Raw genomic sequence first — 22,529 nt, 5'->3', positions numbered from 1 at the left:
TTTGGGAGGCCAAGGCGGGTGGATCACGAGGTCAAGAGATCGAGACCATCCTGGTCAACATGGTGAAACCCCGTCTCTACTAAGAATACAAAAAGTTAGCTGGGCATGGTGGCGCGTGCCTGTAATCCCAGCTACTCAGGAGGCTGAGGCAGGAGAATTGCCTGAACCCAGGAGGCGGAGGTTGCAGTGAGCCGAGATCATGCCATTGCACTCCAGCTTGGGTAACAAGAGTGAAACTCCCTCTCAAAAAAAAAAAAAAAAAAAAAAAAAAAATTACCCTAAAAAGATACATTGAAGAGTGAATGTTCTATATACTATATATTATGTATCTTATATGTATCTTGTATTTGGTTACTAAATCACACCACAAACTTACTTAGTTAAGGGTCATTTTGAGACTTTCAAGAGTTTATAGTCTTTAGATGGTCTTTCCTCAACTTCACCTAGAAACCCAACCACCTTTTGCACTTAAGTGTTAAGTCAGTCCCAGGAGCATGAGTATTATTTGATGAATCTATTGTGCCACCTACAGCTTATTTTAAGAACTGCACACTCTTGTTCTTGGTCCTTGTGTGCTTTTGGTGTCCTGACTGGCTTTTTGGTTTGGTCATTCATGCAGTACATGGAGATTGTAGCCAATGAGTACCTTGGCTACGGAGAAGAGCAGCACAGTGTGGACAAGCTGGTCAACATGACGTGTAAGTGTTGTTGTCGGGGACACAGCCAATTTGTGGTCTTGCTAGAATAAGCAGCATGGTGTTTGCAGCAGGAAACAAGGATACTTTACAAATTTATTAATGTTCCCATACACAGCTTGGGTGTTGAGCATTCATGCCAATTGTTACGTTCAGTGGCCACATACATCCAGAAGGAAGACGTTTAATTTACAGCCCTTATCTTGAAAAGCACAATTTATTTAATGCAAGAGAGGCTTCCATAAAAGCAAATTTTGGTAAAAACTATTTTTGCCTGGCTGGGTGTGGTGGCTCAAGCCTGTAATCCCATTACTTTGGGAGGCCAAGGTGGATGGATCACGAGGTCAAGAGATCGAGACCATCCTGGTCAACATGGTGAAACCCTGTCTCTACTAAAAATACAAAAAATTAGCTGGGCATGGTGGCATGTGCCTGTAATCTCAGCTACTCAGGAGGCTGAGGCAGGAGAATTGCTTGAACCCAGGAGGTGGAGGTTGCGGTGAGCCGAGATCATGCCATTGCACTCCAGCCTGGGTAACAAGAGCGAAACTCTGTCTCAAAAACAAACAAACAAACAAACAATTTTTGCCTTCTTTTATTTCTGTTAAAATGTCAGAGACTATTCAGTTTTCTTTTTTCCTATAAATTTGGGCTAATAATGATACTGCCTCATAGAATCGGAACATCTAGAGCATGAAAAAGAAAAAATAGCAACTACAAACCTTATCTGATGATGCTAATGTGCAAATGTTGGGCTGTGAGTGTGAGGTATTCCTTAGTCACTCCATCTTCTCTCGATGGAGGCTCTTCTCATCAAAGCTCTGTCCTGCACTCCAGCTTTGATGAGCCATAGACGTCCTGCCATGTGGGATGCCAGGCCATTTTCTTTGTGTGAATCTACTGGCTCTCCATATCTGCCTGTGGAGCACACAGTGTCCTCATGTCCAGGGAGAGAAGACTTTGTGGCAAGCCCTGGGCACCAGGAAGTTTCTTTGAGGATAACTATTTTCCTCAGCTGAGGAAACTTACAGGTTCATCTCATTTGCTGGCTTCCCTCTCTTCTTTATAAGTTGAAATCTTCACAGAGAGGACCATTGAAGAATAGGTTTGACTTTGAACTGGTTATGATGTAAAGGAACTCGTTCAACTTTAAGTGGAAAGAGAGGTTTGCCTCTTTTGGTATTTTCATATTTCATTATTATAATCATATTATATAATAAATAGCAGTGGAGCTTGAGGGATAGTTCCTGGGGTAAAAATATAGCCATGCTGCTCCTGCGTCTGTTTTTCCTTTCGTGCTGACTGTTCCCTTTGCCCTGTCTCTGCCTGCCCATCAGTGCTGCAGGTCTGTGCTCCCGGGGGGACTCCCCCTTTAATCACCAGATGCCTCTTTGCGCTCTTTCTTTCCTTTATAGATATTTTTCAAAAACTTGCTGCAGTCAAAGATCAAAGAGAATGGGTCACCACAAGTGGAGCTCACAAGGTGAGTGGCCCCTGAAAGAGTTAATGCTTCGGCTCCATATGACAATAGTTCACATTGGGGAGGTTCAGACCCTTTTTGGGTAAGTCATGTGTCATTAGAACCCACAAACCTGCCAGCCTGGCCTAACACGGTGAATCTTTGTTAACCCTTTTATATTCTTTATCAGCCTTACAAGTTAATAGAGATGTAATAAGTACAAGTTTTCTGAAACTCTTTTCTTTTTTTGTTTTCTATGCCATTTAATACCAACTGGGTTTATTGCTTAAATGTTGTTTGGAAAGCCCCGGCTATGTATAAACTCATCCTAGGTGTGTGTTTATAAATAAGTCAACAAAAATAAACAAAACATACATATATATACATATAAATAAATTCCATATGGCATGTGGAGCTATATTAGTTTGAACGATATGTGATTGTCATTGTAGGTCAAAACAGACTATATTTACAGCAAAACTGTTTAGATTGTAACCATGTGGAGCCAAGTTTCAGTAAACTGTTGAGTTTCATATCCCAGGAAGCCACGTTCTAGTGTATATGGGAGCAAGATTGCCTAAAATGTGTTAACACATACTGCTCATGGTCTAGAGGATGATTCTAGGTGATACACAGGACAACATTTTTTGTTTCAGTAGCCATCTATTTTACAGATATTATTGCTTACTATTGGAATTTTTTTTTGAGTTCACATTAAGGTATTAATTGAATATGGCAAAAATTGTGAAAACGATATACAATGGACTGAAGTTTGGGAAACATTAGAAGACAGAGAGAGAAGAAAATGAGAAAGAAGAAAAAGAGGGGATCAGAGAAACAAAGATAATGATAACTTCATCAAGATAAAATGAATCATAAAGGCAAAAAATCTACATACTGGAAACATAAACATTATCTTAGCAGTCTTTGCACAGGTTGCATCTCTGACCTGGGACATTTTGGGGGGAACTTTTTAGGGGCACTCCCGATTCTGAAAATGTAGAGAATTTTCTGAATAAGAAAATTTGTCTTAAGGAGAATTCAGGGAAAGCCACTGGCAATATACACACTTCCAGCTAAGTCATGTTACTTAGGGTGATGCTTGGGAGCATTAGTGGTGCACTTTCAACATTAATTAGAAATCTGAGAGGCAAATTGAATGCTCAATGGTGTTTGTATCTTGTTTAGTTTGGCAAAGAATAAAATTTCAATATTTTGTTAAAAAATAGTTTCATAATTTGGAAAGTGCCTAGCACAACGCCTGGCTCAGATGAGTTCTCAAAGGCTGATCACTACCAGTATTGTAATTTATGTCATTAATCTTTGGTTCTCCCCTGGGTGGGATCAGAAGGGGCAGAGAATACTTTGGCACATGGGCATAGAGGGAAGTATGAGAACCAGGCTGGTCATGTAGCTTGATGTCTTTTGCTTCTTGTCCCGGGCAAGGAATGGCTACAAGAGGTTACTCTCAAGAGTTCCAAAGTAAGAAGGGATGGACTTCTGCCATCTATAAAGAACTGGATATTTTGAATGTTTAATAAAACTCTTTTTAAGAATAAACTTTTATATTGACTGCAAAAAATGAAAAAGAAATTGCATTAACACTTGATAGGCCATAATATTTTTTTCACTATTGTACTGGTAAAGCCATAATAAAATAAACAATTTGATTATATTGACAATATGTTGACAAGTGTTTATAAAGCCATATTTAATGCCATGGAAAAATTTCAGTAGATAACATTAAGAAAAAATATAAGAGAGAGCAGCTTTAACATTATATGTATAGTTTGTGCTTCATTGTATGTGCATATGCATTATAAACAACTAAGCAAAAAAAAAAAAAAAGAAGGAAAAAAGAAAAAAGGTTAAGCGGATCTTGAGAGGGAATCATTTTGCTATTCAAGAAGCTGGTAATAGGAAATCAATTAATATTAATGTTGAAAAAAGAAGCTTGTAGTACGTATATAAGTAACCTTTATTTTACTTCATTTTTCAGACGTTAGTAAACTTACTTGGTGCCCGAGATACTAATGTTCTATTGGGTTCCCTTCTGGCTCTGGCTAGCTTAGCAGAAAGGTATGTAGTGTATTCTAATATACTTTCCAGTTCCGCTGCTATAGCAATTTAGGTGGATGCAAAACAGATCAGTTACTTTGTAAACTACTTAATAACATTTCTTGATAAATAAGTGTGAAATGACATGTTGAAAAGAGTCCTGGATAGAAAGCATCATTTAAAAATTTCCATTGGAAAGACAAATTGTAGTTTAAAATTTTCTTTTTATTTCCAGAGCAGAAATGTTTACTTAGTCTTTTTCTCTAACGTCGGTTACTTCTAATTTTAAAATTACCATAATATTTCTTTGGCAGTTAAAGCTTTCTGACCTTTTAAATTCATTCTTACCTGTGTATTTTAACATACAGAACATTTTCAAACATTTGTGGGCTTTGAAAAAATTTCAAGATCTTTCCTGTTATAAATGTCATGATTATTTTAAATGTTTTAATGACAATAAGTGGACCATTGCTTTTCTGTGAATAGCATATGAATCCTTTTGTTTTTTGATCTCTTATTCTGAGATAATATTGGAGCTAGGATATTAAATTAGTGAATTTACATGGTTAGGCTTTGTGTCCCCACCCAAATCTCATCTTGAATTGTAATCCCTCTAACCCCCATAATTCCTGCATGTCAAGGGAGAGACAAGGTAGAGGTAACTGAATCCTTGCTCTTCTCGTGATAGTGAGTGAGTTTTGAGATGTGACGGTTTTATAAGGTGCTCTTCCCCCTTTGCTCGGCACTTCTTCCTGCTGCCTCATGAAGAAGGTGCCTTGCTTCCCATCTTTTGCCATGACTGTAAGTTTCCTGAGCCCTCCCTAGCCATGCTGAACAGTAAGTCAATTCAACTTCTTTCCTTTATGTATCACCCAGTCTCAGGCAGATCTTTATACCAGTATAAAAAAGGACTAATACATGGATGTAGCAAAACTTGTTTTTAGTAATTGTTAATATTTTTCAATTTATAGTCCAGAATGTAGGGAGAAGATAAGTGAACTGAACATTGTAGAAAATCTGCTGATGATTTTACATGAATATGACTTGCTTTCTAAAAGGTAGGATTGCTAACAGGGGAAAAAGACAATGCAGTGCCTGTTATTTTATAGACACACTTGTTATTGTTTTTATTATGTCATGTTATTTTCTTGTAACTGAATATAGTGAGTCAGCTTGGCATTTATTTTCAATTTAAGTCTATATAAGGAAAATAGAACAAGGAGGTATATGCATTTATTTTTAGTCCTGCATTACTTCTAGATATGGTCATAGAAGCTGATAAAATAAATTTTGTGATACCATCTTTAATGTTTTGTTTATTGCATTTGTTTATATCCTGCCTTTGTAGGGAAAGAAACTCTGAGGTGGCTCTATTTTTAGTAATTTCAAGTTGTATATTGCAATCAATGATTAGATAGCTAAAATCCATTTGCTTTAAGGCAAGTAAAATAAATTAAGATAGCAACTGACTTGTTTTGTGATCACCTGCTATAATAACTCAAAATCTAGACTAAAGTGGATTCATTTTTACTTGAACTGCATATTGTTCTAAAGAATTACTCCATCCAGGTAGTTATTAGATTGTGTTTAAACAGAGTTGCAATCTACATCATTTGATATTTAGTTGAGTAATTTTCTAAAGAGGCAAAATCGATAAAAAGAAACCTCAAGCAATGAAGCCCTGACACTTAACTCATGGTAAAACCTTTTGGATTCTTCTTCAAAACTCTTGTAAAAGGGCATTAACTATAGATAATACTTATAGACTTGGTTGTCTGAAGAAACAAGGTTCTAAGCTCTGTGCCAGATGTTGAAAACCAAAGATGAATAAGTTATAAATGTGTGGCATAGGAGAGAGTCAGACAGTGCTGTAACTGATACAGTAGACAGATGCACACGGTGCTCTAGGAACATAGAGCAGAGACTTCCCAATTAGAATGTGGGGTCATGCAAAGTTTCCTGAAAGAAAGAGGAGATATCTAGGCAGAGAGAGAGAGAAAGAGAGAGAGAGAGAGAGAGAGAGGAAGAGAGAGAGAAAGAACAGAATGCGCTTGGACATGGAGTCATGAAATTGGCTGTGTTAGAGGAATGTGCATGGGTGGGCACATAAAGAGCATGGGAAGGAAAGTGCCAGAGAACTAGAGCAGATACTTAATGATAAATTTAAAATGCAGCTAACTTTGATCAGTGTTCTCTACATGCCAAGACCTGCTCTAAGCACTTTGCATGTTAACTCATGTGAGCTGCACACTAACCCTATTTTTCCCATATTTTATAGATAAGGCAACAAGACACCTTTATCCAGGTCATGATGTTTGTGATAAAATTCACATCTTTATCATCTTTATTTATCAAACAGATAAATATTTATCAAACAGATAAAGATGTAAATTTTATCATGAACATTGTGGGAACTCACAGAACAATTTTAAACATGATCAAATTTATTTTTTGAAAGATCACTTTGATAGCAGTGTGTGTGGGAGTGAGGTGGGAGGTGTTTGTTTAGATCCACATGTTGAGATTCACTTACAAGAAGAGGATGTTTGGTGTAGAAAGTTTGTGAAGATAAAGAATACTATTCATCAAGGAACATGTGCTATTACTTGCGTCAGAGCACAAAATTTGGGAGGTAGAGGAGCCATAGATAACCAGCTCAGGGGAAAGAATGAGAAAGCAGTATGGGAATGAGAATATTGGAGAGGCAGGTGAAAGAGGGGTTTATATCTTGAGCATGAGCAAGGATTCCACGGATGGGAGGAGCAGTGGGGTTAGCTAGCTGCCTGATGTTCAAGAGAATCCCAGCAGTCACCCAGGAAATGGAACACACTAAGAGCTCTTGATTGACAGTGGACAAGTGTGAAAAGAGGAGTGTGTGTCTTGATGACTCCCAGTCTTGTGGCTTGGAAAATTGAAAATATCGTGGGGCCATGCGTCAAGTTTGGGGATATAAGGTGAAGAATAGACCTGGGGAGGAAGCCAATGACTTTGAGTTTAGGGATAGTGTGGTGAGGACTTGTAGAACATCCCTGTGGCTAAAACTTCTGGAGGTTAGGAGCAAAGTCTGGGCTGAGATCATGATGACAAGGTAGAAAGAGTGAAATCACGGGAATGAATGACACCATCCAGGAGGAGTGTGTTTAGGGTATGAGACTGGCGGACTAAGGATGTTTTTATAAAACATTTATCATCATAATGTTTCATGGCATAGCTGAACCTTGGTCTTTACCATCAATTTAATGCACTTTGTACTGAGTATACAGTAACTGAGTGCTTTGCCCTTAACTTCTCTACATTGTGGTGTTTTTGACATTTTCTAGGAATGTCTTATTTTGCAATCTCATAGTAAGTTTCTGAAGACTAGAATAGGGATTAAAAATTTAAAAAAAAATTTTTTTTGGTCTTTAGCACAATGCAGATCTCATTGTTTTCCCTTGATATCTATTTGATGGTCAGTAGGTTTATTTATTTTATTTTATTTTTTTAACAGAGTCTCACTCTGTCACCCAGGCTGGAGTGCAGTGCAAGTGACCTTGGGTCACTGCAACCTCCACTTCCTGGGTTCAAGCAATTCTCCTGCCTCAGTCCTGAGTGGCTGGGATCACCGGCACACACCACCAGGTCTGGCTAATGCGGACCAATGATGATGCAATGAGGCTATGATTTAGAACAGCGGTCTGCAAACTATGACCTACAGGCTTATTTTTGTTTATTCTACTGCTTATTTTTGTAAATAAACATTTATTGTAACATAGGGATGCGAATTTATTTTTATATGTTGTCTATGACTGCTTTCATGCAATCTCAGCATAGCTGAGTAGTTGTGACAGAGATTGTATGGTTGTAAATCTGAAAGTGTTTGGCTTTGATCTGGCTCCTTACAGAAAACGCATGTTGACCCACAACTTACAAAATGTTAGAGTTATATTTTGTGCACTGATGATAGCTTTAGTCTTAATGTGAAGTCATTAACTCACCATGCTGTGATTCTCACTCACCATCCCCATCCCCTTTCAGACTAACAGCGGAGTTGCTGCGCCTGCTCTGTGCGGAGCCCCAGGTGAAAGAGCAGGTGAAGCTCTACGAGGGGATACCTGTCCTCCTCAGTCTGCTCCACTCCGACCACCTGAAGCTGCTCTGGAGCGTCGTCTGGATTCTGGTCCAGGTTTGTGAGGACCCTGAGACCAGCGTGGAAATTCGCATTTGGGGAGGCATCAAACAGCTTCTTCATATTTTACAAGGGTGAGTCAAAGTGGGCTTTGGCCTACTTTGCTCTATTTGTTGAAGTCTAGGGGCTCTGTGACGAGATGGCAGATGGGTGTGTGCTCACTTCGTTCCCTCCTGCTTTGGGGTTTCTTTGGTAATTCATGCTTCCCAGAGTCATCTATACTTGTCACAAGTGTGTTCTAAATCAAGGTCAGGGGCATTCATCTTTTAAATTCCTTGGGGACCCAGATATATTTATCTTTGCATCACCAACCTCCAGTGTAGTGCTGGGAATATAGAAGGCCATCAGTCTGCAAATATAGTGAAGGCTGAATGGAAATCCAGTAACCTAAAGAAAACATATCTCTTGTCATCTCTTCCTTGAATTAGTGTATGCATTTTGTCATTCCAAGTATAGTAATTACTAATATTTTCCTGAAATGTTTGTGTATGCACATATATTATTATCTATAAAGAGAAGACAAAGCCTATTTGAAAGGAATGGGGGTGTAAACGTTATTTTTGAAAGATGACATCATTAATCAAATGGTTGCCATGTTACTGACTCTAGTCCAGTTCTCACTTGTCTCTCTAGTCTTCATTATGGTCCTCTAAGGTGGCATTATCTCTCTTTTAAGAGTAGAATTCCAGTGACCTTCTAAGTCAGGAGCATGGAGGATAGATAGTTTGTTAACATAGTTTCCAATTGAAGTTCTCTAGAAGGATGTTGCAATCTAACTTCAGTATTTTCTGAATTAAATATATTGAAGTATTGAATAATAATATCTTGTGGTACCATCCAAGGGAAGATTCTATTACCTAATATTGTTATAAAGTATAATTCAGTTCTATGGGTGCCGAATCAAAGTTAAAAATGAGTACGACTGCTTGAAATGGATCGTGTGTTTGATCTGCAGTGCATAAATAAAGCTCCTTCTAGTACAAGCAAAGGGACTTATCAATTACCTTATAACTAGATATTGTCAAATCAATATTTTTGTGACTTTGTACTTGTTATGCTTCTAGTGATATTGCAGAACTGTGTTAGCAACTTCGTTTTCAGAAGCAACTTCAGCTTCTGAATGCTTTCTCAAAATTCTGAAGTGTAAGAACAGATTGTAGAGATATAGTCTCTTTGTTAACAATATCTGTCGTTACCTAAACAAAGGAAAAAATTTATAGACCGTTGGCAGTCTACTTGCCTTATGAATGTGACATAAAAATGTCAATTACTTTATAGCATAAATTATAAATCTTTCATTAGTGCTGTGACATAATAAGCCAGCCCTTTGATCAAAATAATTACAATTGCCGAAGGTTTTTTATTAGGGTTTGTAGGATGACGATGGTAATGATGATCATGGTTATTCTTTATTATTGGACAATCATACCTATTACAGCAGGGGTGGGTTGCCCTCTTGGAGAAAAGCTATTTTTTTTAAGGATAAAATGAAATTCTATAATAGTTAAGCAGAATTTCCAAACCTGCCTTTTTCTTATATAGAATTGAATCTAGCTTTCCTCTTTTGCTCAAGAATTTATGAAAATGAGATCAAAGATGAAACAAGTCTTAGATAAACATGAACTAACTATCCTTGATAAAGAAAAAAGAGAAGAGGTCTTTCACATCTAAAGTATCATTTTCCAGTCCATTTGGATAGTGCAATGTTAGCAGACTTTTCCCTGGGACGATGATATGTTTCAACTCTTATTCTGTGTTGAATATGTACTGGTGCTCTGGGAGAATTTATTACCCCAGCTGGATAAACAGTTTCCTTTCAGAGCCTGTGCCTGCCCCTGGGCTGACTGCAGCTGGCACTAGGGGTGGAGGTTGCCAGGCTGTCTTGTGGCTTGAGTATGAACAGCACTGCTTTCAGGGCAGTTTCCAGGAAGCTTTCTCATGCCTGTTCACCTGCCGTCCCAAACCCAAAGGCAGCTCCCAAAGGGCTATATACACTCTAGATCAGGTGAAGAGATCCCTACAATTTGAGTTTTAAGATAATAATGTTGAAAGATAAGATTTCTACCTGTGACTGTCCCTAGGCCCTGCTCCATTACCTTCCCATGCTCGTTGTGGGGAGGACACTAGAGGACCCACATGACGTCAGAAGGAAGTCGAGGAAACTCCATCTATGTTACATTTGGGCACACAGAAATCCAGCTGGAGTTGCTGCTATAAAAAATAAGTACATTAAAAAAATATGGTAACTCTGTGAAACAAAAGGGAACGAGACAGGCAAAAGACAGATGAAGAATCTATTGTAGAAGAAAGGCCACTGAGTAAACAGAAAAGTGAATGCTTTATTTTATCGAAAACATTAAACAGAGCAGGAATTTATGAAATGAAGTTAAAGATGAAACAAGTTTTAGACACAAAAACGGGAGAAGATTGCAGAGCTAGGAAAAAACACAAGGACTGAATAACACCTACAGAACTGATGAATCAGCTAGATCAACACCTTAAAAATGGAAATAGTAAAATGTAGGGTAACCCTGAAAAAAAATCACATATAATGCAGAAGAAAAAGACCAACGAATAAAAGTAATTGGAAAATGAAAGATATGGCCCATAGAAGAAGATGCGTTTTCAACATGTCGATAATTAAGATCCCTGAAGTAGAGAGTAAAATGAAAAGGCTAAAAAATTTCCGACTTTCCTAAAATAGAGGAAGATTGGAAGTTCATGGAAAAAGAAAACTGAGAATAATCAAGACTGAGATGTATTCAGGTGAATTGACTCCAGGAAAATGGAAAATTCAAAAACAAAGGTGTCTATGTAGAGCAGTGGGGAAAGGACACTTTTCAGTAAATAGTGAGAAATCAGTTGAGCAACCATAAAAAAAAAAAAAAAATGACTCCTACCACACACTGTACACAAACATCGATTCCAGGTGGATTGGAAAGTGAAACAATAAAGATACCTTCATGACCTGAAGGAAGCAAAGATTTCTTAAATGCGACACAGAAAGGACTGACTGTGAAAGAAATTGATAAATGGTCTACGCATTCACTTTTCTTTTTCAGAGATAGAAATTTTGTTTCTGATCGCTCCTCCATTGGAAGCCTGTCCAGTGCAAATGCTGCAGGCCGAATCCAGCAGCTTCATTTATCAGACGACTTGAGCCCTAGGGAAATACAAGAAAATACTTTCTCTCTTCAAGCAGGTACTTATGTTTTATTATTTGATATGCTATAATTTATTATGTTGTATTATTATTCACTAACATAAATTAGTGTAATAGTGTTAAGTAGGCCCAATTTATAAGTTTACAAAAATGGAAAGTGAAATCCACATGGATGCCAGAAACTTCTTGGTGCCAGTGTTGGACTTGCAGATTTAATGATACAACAAACGTTCCTTTGTCTTCTATGTTCTGAACCCAGCAAGAGATGAACAGAAGTCAGAGCTAAGGAGACAAAACATTAGCTTTATTATGAGGGAAGCTGGATTAGAGGATGGAGCTTGTTCTGTGGCTAGAGTCGTGCTTTCTAGAATTTTCTTGATCCCAGGGCACCCTACACAAGAGGGAATCTACGGTGCACACACCTGTGTCACCAGGTGCAAGAGAGTACCTTCCTCATGCTTCTTGAGCTCCAAAGAGAAAGCTGAAAGACACTTCCCTGTCTAGGATTTTCACATGCAAGCAGGAGCAGTAATGCATCAACACTTTTTGGCAGGGCTACCTTGAGCCATCATGCAGTTTGTGCCCTGCCTGGGGGCACCCGACCTTTGGGACCAGTGGAGCTACAGTGCAGTCTGAGTGCTATTGGCCAAGCTGGGTGCCCTAGAGCAGCCCACAGAAAGGGAGCAGAGAGGTGAGGTGTGGGCCAGCAGGAGATGGGGGACTCTAAGGGGAAAGAGCAGATGTGGAGGGAGAGGGAATAAGGGATGAGGGAGTGGGAGAAGGCAAGCTTTCTTTGCTGTCTACTCTTTTCTCTTGAAGAATGCAGAAGTTATTTCTACACAGATGTGTGAAAACAAAGACATAGGATTCCCTCTTCAAAGTGCCATTTCTGCTTACTCTGAAAGGCCTCTGTCTCAGTACAAGGGCTTGTGCTGGGGTTTATTGTTTGAAGACTCCCCAGAAGTCTCATCTAGCTGAATCTCAGAGCTCTTAGTGTTTCTAGCAATCATTCAAAGAGTGGCTGAGGTTGATGGTAATAGAATTCAGAAGAGTAGTTACTTAGATGTGGAATTGTAGGCAAGTGAATGCCTGAGAAGAGGCACAAGGAGCCTTTGAGAATTGGAAATATAGCCTACACATTCCTCTGGGTGGAGGATGGTTGCAGGATACATAGATATGTAGTATCTCATTGAGCTGTACACTTAAGATGTGTTTACATTATATAGCCTATTCTATAACCATATTAGTCTATTTTCATGCTGCTACTAAAAACATACCCAAGACAGGGAGGCAATTTACAAAAGAAAGAGATTTCATGGACTTACAGTTCCCCTTGGCTGGGGAGGCCTCACATTCATGGTGGAAGGCAAGGAGAAGCAAGTCACATCTTACGTCGATGATGGCAGGCAAGAGAGAGCTTGTGCAGAAAAACTCCCAATTTTTTTTTTTTTGAGATGGAGTTTCACTGTTGTTGTCTAGGCTGGAGTGCAATGGCATGATCTCAGCTCCCCACAACTTCCACCTCCTGAGTTCAAGCGGTTCTGCTGCCTCAGCCTCCCGAGTAGCTGGGATTACAGGCATGTGCCACCACACCCAGCTAATTCTGTATTTTTGGTAGAGACAGGGTTTCTCCATGTTGGTCAGGCTGTTCTCAAACTCAGGTGATTTGCCTGCTTCAGCCTCCCATAGTGCTGGGATTATAGGCATAAACCACCATGCCAGGCCTGAAACTCCTATTTTTAAAACCATCAGATCTCATGAGACGCATTCACTATCCTGAGAACAGCGCAGGAAAGACCTACCCCCATAATTCAATCACTTCCCATTGGATTCCTCCCACAACACCTAAAAATTGTGGAAGTTACAATTCAAGATGAGATTTGGGTGGGGACACAGCCAAACCATATCATTTTGGCCCCAGCCCCTCCCAAATCTTATGTTCTCCCATTATTTCAAAACCAATCATGCCTTCCCAACAGTTCCCCAAAATCTTAACTCATTTCAGCATTAACTCAAAAGTCCACAGTCCAAAGTCTCATCTGAGACAAAGCAAGTCCATTTTGCCTGTGACCCTGTAAAAGCAAAAGCAAGTTAGTTACTTCCTAGGTACAATGGGGTACGGATATTTGGTAAATACACCAGTTCCAAATGGGAGATGTTGGCAAAAACAAAGGGACTACAGGCCCCATGCAAGTCCAAAATCAAGCAGGCCAGTCAAATCTTAAAGTTCCAAAATGATCTCCTTTGACTCCATGTCTTGCATCCGGGTCATGTTGATACTGTAAGTGGGTTCCCATGATCTTGGGCAGCTCTGCCCTGAGGCTATGCAGGGTACAGCCTCCCACTCAGCTGCTTTCATGGTTGGTATTGAGTGTCTGTTGCTTTTCCAGTCATACAGTGCACATTGTCAGTGGATCTACCATTCCAGGGTCTGGAGGAAGATGGCCCTCTTCTTACAGCTCCACTAGCATGTGCCCCAGAAGGGACTCTTTGTGGGGCCTCTGACCCCACATTTCTCTTCTGAACTGTCCTAGCAGAGGCTCTCCGTAAGAGCCCCGCCCCTGTAGTAAACTTCTACCTGGGCGTCCAGGCATTGCCATACAGCCTCTGAAATCTAGGCAGAAGTTCCCAAACCCCAATTCTTGACTTCTGTGTATCCTCAGGTTCAACACCACATGGAAGCTGCCAAGGCTTGGGGCTTCCACTCACTAAAGCAACAGCTTGAGCTGTACCTAGGCCCCTTTTGGTCATGACTGGAGTGGCTGGGATGCCAGAGACCAAGTCGCTAGACTGCACACAGCATGGTACCCTGGATCTGGTCCATGAAACCATTTTTTCTTCCTAAACCTCCAGGCCTGTGATGGGAGGGAGAGCTGCAAAGGTCTCTGACATGCCATGGAGACATTTTCCTTATTGTTTTGGGGATTAACATTTGGCTCCTCATTACTTATGCAAATTTCTGCAGCTGGCTTGAATTTCTCCTCAGAAAATGGAATTTTCTTTTCTATTGCATTGTCAGACTGCAAATTTTCAAAACTTTTATGCTGTTTCCTTTTTAAAACTCAATGCATTTAACAGCATTGAAGTCACATCTTGAATGCTTTGCTGCTTAGAAATTTCTTCTGCCAGATACTCTAAATCATCTCTCTCAAGTTCAGAGTTCCACAAGTCTCTAGGGCAGGGTTAAAACACTACCAGTCTCTTTGCTAAAATGTAACAAGAGTTACCTTTGCTTCAATTCCCAACAATTTCCTCATCTCCATCTGAGACCACCTCAGCCTGGATTTCATTGTCCATATCACTGTCAGCATTTTGGTCAAAGCCATTCAACAGGTCTCTCAAGAGTTCCAAACTTTCCCCCATTTTCCTGTTATTGTAAGCCCTCCAAACTGTTCCAACCTCTGCCTGTTACCCAGTTCCAAAGTTGCTTCCACATTTTCGGTTATCTTTTCATCAAATCCCCACCCTACTGGTACCAATTTACTGCATTAGTCCATTTTCATGCTGCTGATAAAGACATAACTGACACTGGGCAATTTATAAAAGAAAGAGGTTTAATGAACTTATAGTTTCACATGATTGGGGAAGCCTCACAATCATAGTGGAAGGCAAGGAGGAGCAAGTCACATCTTATGTGGATAGTGGCAGATGAAGAGAGAGCTTGTGCAGGGAAACTCCCATTTTAAAAATCATCGGATCTTCTGAGACTCATTCACTATCATGAGAACAGTGCAGGAAAGACCCGCCCCCATAATTCAATCACTTCCCACCCGGTTCCTGCCGTGACACATGAGAATTTTGGGAATTACAGCTCATGATGAGATTTGGGTGGGGACACAGCCAAACCATATCAATACCTAAATAAAAATGGAAAAATAAAAATTAAAAACCTCAAGGGCTAAGAGTAGGGTCTGAATTTTGGCTCCATTCTCATTGATGACTATGTGGCCTTGGGCAAGTTCCTTAAGTTTTCCAAGCTTCAGTTTTGCTTATATAAAATGGTGATGATAATCATGGTATCAGTGATAGAAGGTCCTTGTGAGAATTATAGGAGAATATATGTAAAATCTTTCACACACTAAAATGGAATTATCCTTTATAGGTGCTCTGTGCTATAGAGTCTGGCATACCTCTGAGAGCACAATTATCTTGGTGCAAAATGCCACAAAATGCTGCCACAGTGGCTGTCAGAGGCAAAAGTGCTGCCCTCAAGACTGGGGATTTAACATCTGGCACACTGGGGCTGCACTCCTGGTCATTTCCACTTACCGGTTTTGTGGCCGAGTCTAATAACTCTCTGAACCTGTTTTCTCACCAGTAAAACTGGTAATCACAGTGCATACTCTTATTATAAGGATTGAGTTGGATAATATATTTAAAGTATTCTTTTATTTATCAATCATTATAGATATATTTGTTGAGGACCAGCTAAGTGCCAGGCACGTGTTGGGCACTGGGGATTACAATGAAATGGACAGATGCAGTACTTGCCCCTGGTACACAGTAAGCGCTTAATAAATGGTTGCTGTGGAATAGACGTGCACATGAATTACATGGAGAGGAGAATCAGAAGCCATTACAAGTCAGCTTCTCTTTCTCCAGAGCTATGCCAGAAGGAAAATTAGTATTTCTTAAGGAGTTACTTTGCTAATGAAAGTAGCAAAATAGTAAAAATACCACGTGGAGTAAGAGTATTTATGTGAAAGTGTATTTATTGTAATGACGCACACTGCATTTGATTGTTTTCATTCCAGCCTGTTGTGCTGCCCTCACTGAGCTGGTACTCAACGACACCAATGCCCACCAGGTGGTTCAGGTGAGAGCACTCCTGCCCCAGGTCAGGTCTCCATAACCACTCACAATCAGCTCACCTTGAGGTGCAGTCTATAACCCAAAACAAAGGTTTTTGGATTCCATGATGTGATTTTAAAAATATTTTAACTTTTTTTTTTTTTTTTGAGACGGAGTTTCGCTCTTGTTACCCAGGCTGGAGTGCAATGGCGCGATCTCGGCTCACCACAACCTCCGCCTCCTGGGTTCAAGCAATTCTCCTGCCTTAGCCTCCCGAGTAGTTGGGATTACAGGCACGCACCACCATGCCCAGCTAATTTTTGTATTTTTAGTAGAGACGGAGTTTCACCATGTTGACCAGGATGGTCTCAATCTCTTGACCTCATGATCCACCCGCCTCAGCCTCCCAAAGTGCTGGGATTACAGGCATGAGCCACCATGCCCGGCCCCAACATTTCTTATTTAATGAATAGAGTTCCACTTTATATTCTTGTCCTTCCTTCTGTAATTCACTTGACTGCAAAAAAACTGATATGTGGTTAATTGATGTTTCTTCCTTATGTTATGTACAGTCCTTTTTATTTTATCTTTCTAAAAAGGACACTCTGAATTGCTTTAATTCTAGGCATATAGAGTACCATAAGGTAAGGACAGCAGTCATGTTGATTAAGACTATGCATCAGGTTACTAAGTTAGAGATGAAGATTGAGACACAGCAAACAAAATAATTATTGCCAGGAAACTGATTTTTCAAGTTATAATCCATTAATTAATCTACTATATATACAGCTATATATACATGTTTGTGTGTGTATGTATATATACACATAACTATATATACATTTATATAGATCTATATAAATATCTATAAATAGATCTATATAAATAAATACACACTTATATGAACCACCCTTGTATGGGTGTCTATTGCAAAAGTTACCTCCTCCCTACTGAATTTTACAGAGAACATCTTTTTGGGTGTGTCAGTACACATCCAACTTCAAAATACATCAATGTCAGAAAGGGATCAGGTCATCAATGATTAAATTAGGACATAAGAGAAACTCAGCAGATCAGGGGGCTGAGAGAGCAGGGCATTTGGAGCTGGCCAGATTGAGGTTCAATTCCTGGAATTATTCCTTGCTGGCTTGGCTTCTGAAAAAATGATGTATGCACTCTAAGTATTGGTTTTCTCATGTATAAAACAGGAAAATTATAGACTAATTTATGGAGTTGCTACAGAGATTAGATGCAAAAGGCAAACAAAGCTCTTTGCAGTTATAATATGAATGCCTGAACAGTAAAGGTCAGTAAATTATATATTTACTAGATAATAGAAAGGTAGCTGTAGGGTAATATTTTTTGTTTATTCCTTCACATGTATATTTCAATTAAAAAAACCTAGAAAGATGTCAAGATATTGGGATACCTTTACTCTGTCCCTTTTTAATCTCTCATTCTTTGTTTTTAAGGCATTTGAATCACTTTACCCTTATATACTTTATAATAATCTTGACTCTCCACAGACAGTTGAAATTTTAAGATTGTGGTTGCACTCTTTGGTGTTTAAAAGTATTATGTGGGCTGGGCATTGTGGCTCACACCGGTAATATCAGCACTTTGGGAAGCTGAGGTGGGCAGATCACAAGGTCAAGAGATCGAGACCATCCTGGCCAACATAGTGAAACTCCGTCTTTACTAAAAATACAAAGATTAGTTGGGTCTGGTAGTGCACACCTGTAGTCCCATCTACTTGGGAGGCTGAGGCAGGAGGATTGCTTGAACTTGGGAAGTGGACGTTGCAGTGAGCTAAGATTGTGCCACTGCACTCTGGCCTGGTGACAGAATGAGACTCTGTCTCAAAAAAAAAAAAAAAAAAAAGGGTTACATTGACATTTTAAATATTGTCCTGTAATGTTTACTTCAAGGCCCAAAGTTATACTAACATTTCTTATTTAATATTAATTTCTCTTTATGCTTGTGTATCACTACTCATAATATGGCCCTTTATTCTTTCAGGAAAATGGTGTATATACAATAGCGAAATTAATTTTACCAAATAAACAAAAGAACGCAGCAAAAACTCATCTCTTACAGGTAATAATCATATCTATATCCAGCAATATCAAGTTATTGAGATCTGGGGTACCTTTGGTAAAATGATCTATGATTTTTTAGAATTTCTAGGTTAGTGCAGGTCTCTGTACTGACTACGAGGGAAAAGTATCTGGTGAGGGGGATTGGCATGGAACCAAATAATGTTAAAACAATGCAGAAGACTTAACAGTGGTTTCTCGGTGCCCATGGGAAAATTAGGTGATTTATTTATGTGTTTCTTTGCTTATCAATAAGTTCTGTTTTTAAAAAAATGCATTTCTTATGTATCAGAATATAATAACAGGGAAAATTATTTGCCATCATGGATCTCGATGGGTGAGAAGGGGCTTGCCAAGTGGATAAGGGGGTATTGGGTGGGGCACCAAGGGCATCTGCTGCAGGGTGGAAGGGCATTCCATGGAGAGAGAACAGCATGCACCAGGTGTGAAAACTGTGAGCTTGGAGTGTACTGAGGAAAGGGTTAGCTGCTCAGTGGGGCTGGGGTGTATGGTTGCGGGAGGCAGTGCTCCCGGAGATGAGGCCTCCCATGTAAGAAAGGGGAACAGTTGCAGGGTTCTATGTTCATTTTTGAGGAGTGGGTATCGGCAGGGTGGGGACGGGGGGCAGGCAGGGTCCCTAATGTCAAAATCTGATTTAAAGTAAGCCTTTACCATAGTTGCAGCTCATCTCTTTCCCCAAGTCATTTCGAAAAGCAAGAAAAAACAATCTTTGTCTCCAATCTGGTTGAAGAGTTATCCTCCGAAATGATGGCCAGACCTAGCAAATTCTTTGGGGGTGTGTCTGTGCTGGCGGGCAGGGGTTTTTGGAGAGCTACCCATGAGAAGGTGCAGGCACGGGACTTGATTTCTTCAGTGCATCACAGATGAATGCTGCTGTGTGCTGCTGTGCTGGTAAACAGATAAAGACACATTCCTCCTGCAGATACATTTTGTTAAGCCAGGAGGAATTTTTTTTTTTTTTTTTTTTAATTCCAGTTGAAGAGCTTTTGAGGAGTTTGCATGCTCTCAGTTCCTCTCACCTGGCTCCTTCATGTCATTCTGTTATCAGCCTCATCTCTCTGGGCAATTTTGTTTGGGACCCTTCTGTATTCAGAGCACTGATTTTGGGAAACGATCCCAGATTTGATTCAGCAGACCCTGATCACTCCAACGGTGGCCTATTGTGCAGGCACAGCTGCAGGCTGGGCACACTCTTTTTTCTTCAGTATTGCAAAATGTCAGATGTTTATTTTTCCTAGCTAAAGACTCACAGGCCTCTTTCTGAGCGTTCTAGGGAGTTACTGCAGATTGTTCTATTTGGGGAAAGCTTAAGACTCTTTACTCAAGGGACCAATTTGTCAAGTTTGAGTCCAGTGTGCCTGTGGCTATTTTTACATGTAATCATTTCTAGTGTTTATTTTCTCACAGAAACCATATAAATATTGAGGTATACATAGCAGGCTAGAAACAAAATAAACCTTGAGCTCCTGGAAATCTTTAGACCTTTGGTTTTCTTAGCATTGGAATTTATTTCTCGTCTCTGTACTCATTTTGTACTTTCTAGAAAGAAATTAGTGACGTGAAGCAAGGCCAATATTCTTAGCATTCTACAACATAAACACTTTTTAAATACGGGAATTGCCCCAGGTGTTGGTGCTCTTTGTTTTCACTTACAAGCTTTGGCTCCAACTTGGGCCAGCCACGTACAGTAAAGTCATGTTAATGTTTACTTCCTGTTAATTCTTTCCTGAAAATGTTTTAATTTGTTGAGCTACCATTTAAGAATCACATATCCTTTTATTTTCTAGTGTTACGCTTTCAGAGCCTTGAGGTTTCTCTTCAGTATGGAAAGAAACAGACCACTCTTTAAAAGGTATGAAGAGAAATAAAAGTGATCATTAGATTTAGGAGCTCGTTAGATAGAACCGTTTTCACTTACTTGGTTTAGATGTGACAGAAGGAAAATAATGCAGCAGTATGCAAACCGTGTGTCTTCAGATTTCTTATTTCACTGATGTAAGTGAGCTACTGTAGTGATTCTGTATCCGGCCACACTGACTATTAACAGAACGATGATGAAAGAGCATAAATCACTACGTCAATACAACTCTCCTTAATTACATGTGACTACTATGATTTTAGTTTTCTTTTTGGTAATTAAAGATATTAACATTTTAAAAGGATGACATTAAAATATCAGCTTGTTTTTGTCCAGTTAGAAATTTGAAAGTCTATTTGGTAATTTTTCTTTTTTTTTTTTTTTTTTAAATTTTTTTTTTATTTTTGAGACGGGGTTTCGCTCTTGTTACCCAGGCTGGAGTGCAATGGCACGATCTCAGCTTACCGCAACCTCCGCCCCCTGGGTTCAAGCAATTCTCCTGCCTCAGCCTCCCTAGTAGCTGGGACTACAGGCGTGCACCACCATGCCCAGCTAATTTTTGTATTTTTTTAGTAGAGACGGGGTTTCACCATGTTGACCAGGATGGTCTCGATCTCTTGACCTCGTGATCCACCCGCCTCGGCCTCCCAAAGTGCTGGGATTACAGGCTTGAGCCACCGCGCCCGGCCGGTAATTTTTCTTTTTAATCAAAGGGGAAACATACTACTTTTCTGTGTGTCTTTGACAGTGTAGGAGCTCCTTTGAAGGGGAGGCTGGATGTTCTGGGGTCAAGTTACTGTGTTGCTGAGCCTGACCAAAAGGTCACCATTTTGGGAAGAAAACACTGGTTCTCTCAGTGGTGTTCTGCACACCATCTAGTTGGGTGGATTAGCCAAAATCATAGGCCCAAGTTTTTATTAAAATTTTGTTGATTAGGCAGAATAGACATCAAGTATTGAGTTAATATACTGTTTTTTTTGTTGTTGTTGTTTGTTTTTTCGGAAAGCATGGAACATTGCTTTTTGGCCTTTTGGCTGAGATCAAGTGCAGAAAGCATGAAGCATTTGATGTTATTACTTTATTTCTATAAGATGCTTGGATTTAGAGAAAAATAAAGTAAAATTAGTGTGTGTTTTTTTTTTTGTTTTGTTTTTTTTTTTTGACACAGACTTGTTCTGTTGTTTCTACTGTCTCAGCCTCCTGAGTAGCTGGAACTACAGGCATTCACTACCACGCCTGGCTAATTTTTGTATTTTCAGTAGAGATGGGGTTTCACCATTTTGGCTGGGCTGGTCTTGAACTCCTGAACTCAGGTGATCCACCATCTCAGCCTCCCAAAGCGTTGGGATTACAGACGTGACCATTGCACCCAGATACTTATTCTTTATAATCTTTCATTTCAAAGTTCCAAACCATCCATTTTAGTGAACTCAAATATTTTAAAAGCTCTTGAAACCAGTGTCTTGGGAATGATGAATGAATCTCTTTGCTTTATTTTTCATGTACCGGTATTTTTATTTTCATAAAACATTTAAAAGTTGGGTTAGTATTTACTTCTTATTAAAATCGGAGTTAAATGACATTTGTGAAAGTGCTCCACACTCAGAAAACACCCAATCATCGTTTCCTTCTAATATATTCAATACTTATACCCCCAAATATTTTACAAAAAAGGCTTTTGTATAATCTGTATCATATCTAATTTTAAATTATGGTAAAAATATTAACATGCCATCTACCTGCTTAAAACATTAAGTGTACAATATTGTTGACTATAAGCACAAGGCTGTGCAGCAGATTTCTAGAACTTTCTTCTCCATTTGTTTTTTTCTTATCCCTCAAAAACTGTAAATAGTGTGTTTTTTCAAGAGACGTTGGGAAGTATTATTCTCCCAACTTTGTTGATAACCAGAAGCAGTTACGTTTGTTTCATGTAATTAATCAGCGAATCAGCTGCGTTCAAAAGGAAAGTAGTGGCCAGTAGTGTCCAAGCTCTATGTTAAGTGTGTGTAATCTTTTCTGTAGACTTTTCCCCACAGACTTGTTTGAGATCTTCATCGACATAGGACATTACGTACGTGATATCAGTGCTTATGAAGAATTGGTATCGAAGTTGAATTTATTAGTAGTAAGTCCAGAGTTTTCAGTATTTTGGCTGGCTGTTATGGAGTCGGGATGGAACTTATCACAGGAACACATTTCCTTTTTCTATTTTGATTA

The 22,529-nt window shown here is 39.4% G+C and overlaps 1 protein-coding gene across 5 annotated transcripts in view; it reads left to right on the top strand.

Moving 5' to 3' along the window:
- NEK10 (NIMA related kinase 10) overlaps window positions 1-22,529 on the top strand; it is a 237,027-nt gene that overhangs the window by 59,307 nt on the left and 155,191 nt on the right. For all 5 annotated transcript variants that reach the window (XM_074405757.1, XM_074405756.1, XM_039480208.2 and 2 more), the window contains 10 exons: window positions 620-698; window positions 2,111-2,178; window positions 4,154-4,233; window positions 5,184-5,270; window positions 8,230-8,454; window positions 11,443-11,582; window positions 16,298-16,359; window positions 18,354-18,431; window positions 20,239-20,303; window positions 22,335-22,437. In XM_074405757.1, coding sequence (XP_074261858.1) covers window positions 620-698; window positions 2,111-2,178; window positions 4,154-4,233; window positions 5,184-5,270; window positions 8,230-8,454; window positions 11,443-11,582; window positions 16,298-16,359; window positions 18,354-18,431; window positions 20,239-20,303; window positions 22,335-22,437 — 987 coding nt within the window. The remainder of the gene's footprint in view (window positions 1-619; window positions 699-2,110; window positions 2,179-4,153; window positions 4,234-5,183; window positions 5,271-8,229; window positions 8,455-11,442; window positions 11,583-16,297; window positions 16,360-18,353; window positions 18,432-20,238; window positions 20,304-22,334; window positions 22,438-22,529) is intronic.

The sequence above is a fragment of the Saimiri boliviensis genome, chromosome 9 (genome assembly GCF_048565385.1).
Source record: "Saimiri boliviensis isolate mSaiBol1 chromosome 9, mSaiBol1.pri, whole genome shotgun sequence".
Lineage (NCBI taxonomy): Eukaryota > Metazoa > Chordata > Mammalia > Primates > Cebidae > Saimiri > Saimiri boliviensis.
Note: the sequence above shows the minus strand (reverse complement) of the source record. Positions and strands in the feature narration are given on the sequence as shown.